At 54.7% G+C, this 7,652-nt stretch overlaps 1 protein-coding gene across 1 annotated transcript; it reads right to left on the reverse strand.

The window, feature by feature from the left end:
- Positions 1-220: 220 nt before the first annotated feature.
- Positions 221-1,763, reverse strand: GSC (goosecoid homeobox). Its single transcript, XM_030883121.2, has 3 exons — positions 1,409-1,763; positions 693-952; positions 221-376 (listed from the first exon to the last, which is right to left on the reverse strand). The coding sequence occupies exons 1-3, from the start codon at positions 1,761-1,763 to the stop codon at positions 221-223; spliced, it is 771 nt and encodes a 256-aa protein (XP_030738981.1).
- Between the last annotated feature and the right edge of the window lie 5,889 nt (positions 1,764-7,652).

Genomic DNA, 7,652 nt, shown 5'->3' on the forward strand with positions numbered 1-7,652 from the left:
ACGGTGGGGAGTGAGTCGCCGGCGGCCTCGGACTTCGGGGCAGCAAGCCCCGGCGCGGCCCGACCCCAGGCGCCCACCCTCCGGACGGTACACTATTTACAGGTCCTCGTTCCTCTTTCTCGACCCCCCTCCCGCAAGGCAGCGCGTGTGCAAGAAAGTAGCATCGTCTGGGTGTGCAAGTCCTTCGAGTTAGGCAAGGGCCACGGCCGGCCCGCGGCCGTCAGCTGTCCGAGTCCAAATCGCTTTTACCTTCCTCTTCCCTCTTCTCAGGCGACGCCTTCGACGACGTCTTGTTCCACTTCTCGGCGTTTTCCGACTCCTCCGACGAGGACCGCTTCTGCCGCCTCCATTTGGCGCGGCGGTTTTTAAACCAGACCTGTTGCGCAACGGAGGACAAAAAAACGGTTAGGATCAAAGGCGCGCCCCCGCCATGCCCGGGCACCCCCGGGACGACCCCGGCGTGGAGAGGGAACCCGGGGACCCCGCGCGCACGCCATCAAAAGGAGACCCGCTCCCGCTTCCGTATTTTCATCCAACTTCCTGGGCCTAAAGCGCCCTCCAGTAGCCTCCAGGCCGCTGCTGGGATGTTTTTAAAGAGCAAGGAGACCCAAGGAGAGCTGAGCAAACCCGGCTGGAGCCTTATTTCGCTGGGAAGGGCCACGGAGCGCGCCCCGGCGGGGTCTCGCGCCTACCTCCACTTTCTCCTCGCGGAGGTGCACCTTCCGGGCCAACTGCTCGCGGGTACCCACGTCTGGGTACTTGGTCTCCTGGAAGAGGTTCTCCAGAGCTTCGAGCTGCTCGTCGGTGAAGATGGTGCGGTGCCGCCGCTTCCGCCGGCAATGCAGCTGGTTGAGCAGCTGCAGCTCGGTGCGCGACAGGGTGCCCACGTTCATGTAGGGCAGCATCTGGTGCGGCACAGGGGACACCAGCACCGAGCCGGGGCCCTCGTAGCCTGCGACAGAGTAAGGCGTACGGTCAGCCGCCTCAGTTGCCACCGCGCGCGCACACGCCCGCCCGACACCCACTCCGGATTTAAAATCGTCAGCAAGGGGGTGCTGGGAATTGGGGGTGCGCGGAAAACAGGGTGTGAGGAACCGGGGGACCGTGCGACCGCGTCCATCCGCACACGCCCAAAGCCGGTTAGGGAATCCTAAAAGGCTAAATTCTAAAAGTCTCCTCCACGCAGGCACTGTTACAGTCTCCGCTAACTCTCGCCTAAAGTTTGCAGCAAGTGTGCAAACGCCTGCGCCCGATCCACGAAAAGACGGGAGTCGGGTGGGGGCAGGTTTTCAAGAGGAGAAAAGTTTGTGCAAACTGAAAAAGGCGAGCGCCACCGCCCACCCACGTCCCAGGGGCTGAGGACCGCGGCCGGCCGCCGAGGCCGAGGCCGGCGCGAGCGCGACCCTACCTGGGGGCGTCGGGACGCAGGAGCACTGCTGGGCACCCAGCGGCGGCACGGCCCCGCAGCAGGCCGGGCCCACGGGTGCCGCCTGCACGTGCAGCTGCCCGTAGAAGTAGTTGTTGTAGCCCAGGCGGGAGCCTCCGACCGCAGCCGGGAGGCCTGCGCCGCCGGGGGCCACGGGGCGCGGATAGAAGGCGCCATAGTCCGAGGAGGCGCCGCCGCCGGCGCCGTAAAGCGAGTCCCCGTGCAGGGCCGGGAAGACGACGGGAGCCGCGGCGCTGGGCGCCACCGGCAGCACCGAGTCCTTGCAGCGCGGCCGGGCGGCCAGGATGTTGTCGATGCTGAACATGCTGGCGGGCATCCCCAAGCCCCGCGCCGGGACCGGGGGTCGGCGGGGACGCGCCGAGGAAAAAGCCTCAAAGTGGGGGGGTCCACGCTCCTCCCGCGGCGGACCAAACCGAAAGAGAGCGCCGGCGAGCGCGCAGCCCCGCGCCCCTCCCCGCCCCCTGCGTCCGCTCTCCCTCCTCCCGCCCTCCCCTCGCTGCAGCGTTTGCCGAACTCAACTCGCGGGTAGGACGGAGTTTAGACCAGCTGAACCTCTTGTTGGTTTTATACTGAGTCGACGTCATCCTGGATTTAGTTCCTGGTAATATGCAGATGACAAACAGAACCAGATTTGGCCCTTTCTGTTCCTTTGGGTGGGGGGGCTTGAACAGAGGGGGAGGGGAAGAGGTGCCAAGGGGAGGGGGCTACGGGGGCCTGAAAATAGATTGTGGATTGCGAATTAATGAAATTAACCTAATCTTTTCCATTCAGCCGCCCCGCCGCGGGCCGGCGGAGCTGGGCGGGCGTCCTAATTGCCCCGGTTAATCTCATTAATTCCACCGTGAGGCCGCCGTTAACAACTCCCTCTGCCGACCTCTCCGCCCCCCACCTTTTTTCCTCAGATTGGGTCCTATTACTGGGTGCGATTTCCTCTCCATGAAACTCAAATTCATTGTGGCCAGTTTTACTTTGGGGCTACATTTTTCTTTTCCTTTCGGGATGTGCTTTGTTTTAGAAAATGTGAGGGGCTGCGGCCTCAATCAAGCGAGATTGAAATTCCGCTCTTCCTTCGGCCCCCATGCACTGGCCGCCTAATTTCACCTCTGTTTTTTATCTTGACATCCTCTCCCGAATGGAATTGGTTAACCCCCTAAAAAAACCCTTTTGTTTTTGCAAACGCCAAAATTTGTAATGACAAAACGACGAAAGAAGTGCATCGTGGTTCTTAATTGTGTGTATATATATGTGTGTATATATATACACACACACATATATATATATGTATATACACATATAGATAGATTTTTTTTTTTGCAGTCACTTTGGGTCTGAAAACTAGCATAGCAGTCCCTAGGCCCTTACACAGCGGAGACCAAATTCATCCACTAATTTAAAATTCTCCACCCAGAGTAGCAATCAGAAGCGATGCTTCCAACTGCCTCCTGCGTGGGTGTCAGTAGGTTTCGTGTTTGTTTGTTTTTTAATTTGTTTTTTTCGGAAGTAGGGTGTCTTCTCCCTTAACCGTTTTTGTTTTCAGTGCAAAATACAAAAAAATGGGACTTTAGGGATTCTCTGTCCCCTTTCCCAACAATTAAATCGCATTTTTCCCTTTCGACTTGCTGGTTCCCTGACTGGGACAGGCCCCCCTGGCAGGCCTAAGCTGGGATCCCTGGGCCCCGGTGGCCTGGCCGAAGTTCGGCTCTGCTCTCGGCAGGCGGCCACGGTGATTTGCCGGATCCTCGGTGCGTCACGGCCCGTCAGCCGGAGCTGCTGGAGGCGCGTCCGGTCCACGACTGAGCGCAGGCGGCCGAGCGCCCTGCGAGAAGGTAGGACACGCTGAGCGCGGAACGAAAGCAGCCCCCGAGGTCCTTCGAGCCCGGCGCAAGTCCCGGTCTTGCAGAGCTGTGCTTTCTCGGCCTTTCGCGCAGGCAACTCCGGCCACTCCAGGGGAAAGGGCAGTGCCGGGCCCAGGCGAGACTGCCTAGCGCCGGGGTACCGGGGCACCTCGGGTTTCCCGAAGGATGGCCGACTTTAACTCACGCCCATTTTTCGCTATTTCTTACTGGCTCATTAACCTGGGACCCCAGCAAGAGTATCTGAAGTCGCCGCACTACGGCTAAGTATGTGGGCCGCCTCCTCCGTGGTTCTGGGGCAAAGGGGAAAGGGTACTTAATTGCTGGTTTCGGGTCAGAGGAGAGATTGCGCGGAGGCTTGGCCCTGCCCGCGCGTAGAACTCCGGAGGCGCGCAGCACTGATCGGCAGAAGCTAGGCGGTGGCGCTTCTCCTCCTGGGCCTCCCCGCGTGGACCTCGGCGCCCTCATGCCCACCCGCTCACCCGCTCGTGGCTTGAGAGCTTTGCTTCTATGAGTGCTGAGCAACTTAGAGGTGGTTGTAGGAGGAGATTAGGGTAGGACGCAGATGGGTCTCAATTTGGGGATGCGCTGGATTTTTTTTTTTACAATAAACACCGCTCCCAGAGGAAGGAGTGTAACCCCCCCGCCCCCGCCCAGAGAGGTCAGATCTAGGGAAAGAAGTGTATCGCCTCTCCCTCTCCCACTAACCAGGGATGGAGGCTTCCCCCCCCCCCGTTCTTAAAGACTTAAAAATCACCAGGTAGGTTCTGGACACACACGTTCCCCGCCAACCTTTTCCGAGTTTAATTCTACAGGGCAAATGATGGAACACGACTAGAGGCTGCACCTTCAGCAGGGACTCCGGCTGCGTTTGTGTTCGTGGCTGGGCGCACGCGGCGGTGCGCGCGCGCGCGTGTGGCTCTTTCAAGACCTTTGATGAGTCAGGCATTGGCAGAAGTACAGTGGGAAAGCGGGGCGTATTCCTCGTGGGTTTCTGCAAGAGTGCTCGGAGCAGCACCACGCAAAGACTTCAGCTTCAGGTCTCAGAGTGCCTCCGAATTTTTAAATAAGGCAACCTCCTCTCTTACTTGCAACATGCCGTCCTGCCTCCTTCCACTGGGCACAGAGTTCTCTTTAATAATCAGATTTAGCAAAGCCCTAAGCTTCACCCCTTGTTTTACTGCAGCCTTGCCACTGTGCCGTCCGATTCCTGGAAGGAAGAGCACGGTACAGAGAGTCTGGAGCGTCAGAGTTCTAGACCTAACGTTGCCACCTTGCAAATCATCCTTCCTCTCCAGGCCTCAGGTTTTTTAGTTATTGAACCAATGCCAACCTTCACTGGGTCCCTTACAACCCGAACACTTAATGCGGCTGGGCAGTTGTCCCCCGTTTGCCAAGGAGACTGAGGGTGGAATTAGAAGCATTTCTAGAACTTTGCATTGGGACAAAGGAGCCTGCTGTCCCCACCCCCACCTGAGGGCAGGGTCTCTGTATCAGCCAGGTCTAAGATGAGGAAATGCGAGGCTGAAGGCTCTGTCTTGCCGTGGGTAGTGGCTTTCCGGGAAGAAGTCACAGGGACTCCGAGGACACCCCACTCCCGTTATTCGGCGGGCTCTCGCGGGGAGCTCACCCCGGTGCGATGGGGCCTCTTCCTCCAGGTTGCCCCTCAATCCAAAGAGGTTTCTCTGAGGCGGTAGGGAGGCGAGTAGCCGTGGAAGGCAGTCAGGGGCGCTGCGCCTCCTCCGCGGGGCCGAAACCCACAAGTGTCCACAACGCGCTAAACAAACAATCAGTAGCCTCGCGTTGCTCGGTGCCATTGGAATAACAAATACGACGCACGCAAATTGCCTGCTTCGTGTTGCTAAGCGATTGTTTGTCGCCCTGCAAGCGCCGCTCAGCATGGGAGGGCCAGGAGCGTCTGGAGGGGCCGGCGAGCGCTTAGATCGGAAATGCGGTAAACACGCTCCTGATTTTCCCTATTATCACCCAAACACGATTTCACACAAAGCAATCACCACGCAGAAGTCTATGAAAATGTGTTTGTTGAGGATTCAGTCGCCCTGGTAATAGCCCTCATTTTTAAAATATTAAAGAATAGATCAGCGGATTCCACATGCATAAGGTATATTTGCGGTTCAGCATCTATCAAGACGCTTTTGCACTGCGATCATCCTTAAATTGATTCACAGAGCGTAGATTAAATTGCTTCTCTGATTTCAAACCGAGTGCCCAAGTTTGGAGTGTGCATCTGGGTGTCTCCTCCTGCCCAAAGATATTTCATGGAGAAAACTGTTGTCCCGCTACCCATACACACACACACACGCGCGCGCGCGCGCACACACACACACGCACACACACACGGCTATAAAAAGAAAAATGTATATGTGGCCCCAGCTTCTTACGGTTCGTTCCAGGAACTTTCTTTTCTTAATTCTTTCAGCCTCTTGCCCGGTCACAGAGCAGAGTTCACAATCAGATGCGTTTAAGTAGGATTTTTCGTGGCACGTGCAAAAATCTGGCGTGTCCTTTTCAAAGGTACGGAGCCCCCTCGCAGGGCGAATTAGCCGGGTCAGAGGAATTGGGAACAATGCGCAGACCCGGTTGCAGCCAGGGCGCAGCGTAGAGACCCGCGCAGTCTGTACAGCGCTTATCGGTTTTATTGTTTACATTTGGACTTAAAAAAAAATATCCAGTGTCTCGAAACCAGTGCGCAAAACCCGCTCCACCGCCCTGCTGCTCCCTCGAAGACACCTTCGGGAGCCCCAGGGGTTTTCCGTGTGAGGTTGGGTGGATGGAGTTGAACACGAAGAGCAAATGCCACCCCACTAAGGGGAAGCGCTTAAGAGGGCTGGGTCTCCGGCTTTCAGCCCGACTTAGGGAAGCTTGCTGGCTGCATTTTGCTGGGGGTTTTGGAACTTCCAAATAAACCCACCTAGCCCCTAAGGACAAAATAATCAAGGTGTTAGGAAAACTCATAACACTGGGGGAGAAGGAGAGGGTGTCGAAAAATGACGCGTTCCCAAGGCATCAGGAAAAAAAAAAAAAAAAAAAGCTCTAGTTTTCCAGGGTTGCAGAAATCCACTTTCAGCCGAGCTATTTACCAAAGTTTGTTTCAAAGTGACTGCGCCGTTGCTTTTGCAAATCACAGAATGCAAATGACGATAATTTCTTCTCAGTGGAAATTTCTCTTGAAATGATTAGCAGAGTCAGTCATTTGAAAATTAGAGCGATTGCACAGACGGTTCCCGAAGCCCCTCGCTAACCGATATCAGCTTCTAAAGTTTTCATTCATGTAAACCTCATTAATGAAGATCTTTTATTTAAACGTCAAGGGGATTTGAAATTTAGAGTAAATTATGAAGCTTGTATGTCTAGCCAAGTCATGGGTCAAATGCATTTGTGAAAAGCTGCTAAAAGAGCATATGGTTTTGAATTTTTCTACAATGACTAGTGTTTAAATAAATTGCTTGTACTGCTTAACTTCATGTGTAATTTTGACAGAAATTGGCCTATAGCCTTTTGATATGTAAACATTTCAGCCTTTTATGCGGTATAAAAAAGACACTTGTTTTGTAGGATCAGTTCAGGCAGAGTCACCCTGTAATTCAGAAAGCTGGCACCCTACCATTACATTCTTGCTAGATTTCAACTTTCAAGTGGCAGCCTCAGGGAGAAAAAAAAAAAAAAAGGAAGGAAAGAGAGAAAGAAAGAGGATATTTCAAAAGCAATGTCCATTTGGGATTAAAAGCTGCACGTGAGGTGAGAACGTGCCACTTACTATCTGAGAGAAATGGATAAACCATAGTTATTAAAGAACATTTTATGTCATCTTTCTTTAAACCGGCCTGGCTGAGGGGACACTTAAGCAGAGCTGGGACTGACTGGCATGTCATTAAATGCTTGTTTTAGTCCAACACATAAATAGGTGTTAAAAATCTAGGTATCCCTTCGGGATGCTACCAGCGAAATGGTTCCATGTCACATTAAGATGCAAAAAAAAAAAAATCACTCAGTCTCGGAGGAGAATCATCCTGGGCACAAAATCACTGGACACAAATTACAGCACTGAGCCATGCACGGGGGTCTTTCAGGGTGGGAGGCTCCTGCTGGGGGATGCAAAGCTGGCCCAGGGCACGATTAAGAGACCGCTCTGGGCTGCCAGGGTTCCTGAAACGGGTATAAATCTGCATAAACCCATTTGTTGTATCCGCCCCCCATAAATAAGCGTTGGAATGTGGATTGGAGGGTGGGTTGCTCAAGTGCTAGACGGGGCTCACATTGACTTCTGGATCCAGGTGGCAGGGCTAAGGCTGCCCCTTCCCTTCTGTTCTCCGGGTCCTGCCCATGTGTAT

Source organism: Globicephala melas, chromosome 2 (assembly GCF_963455315.2).
Source record: "Globicephala melas chromosome 2, mGloMel1.2, whole genome shotgun sequence".
In the NCBI taxonomy this organism is placed as follows: Eukaryota; Metazoa; Chordata; class Mammalia; order Artiodactyla; family Delphinidae; genus Globicephala; species Globicephala melas.

Coding starts and splice junctions, on each gene's coding strand:
- GSC (XM_030883121.2), bottom strand. CDS start 1,763: ATGCCCGCCAGCATGTTCAGCATCGACAACATCCTGGCCGCCCGGCCG. Junction 953..1,408: donor CTGCGTCCCGACGCCCCCAG/GTAGGGTCGCGC, acceptor ACTCTGTCGCAG/GCTACGAGGGCCCCGGCTCG. Junction 377..692: donor TCCGCGAGGAGAAAGTGGAG/GTAGGCGCGAGA, acceptor GTTGCGCAACAG/GTCTGGTTTAAAAACCGCCG.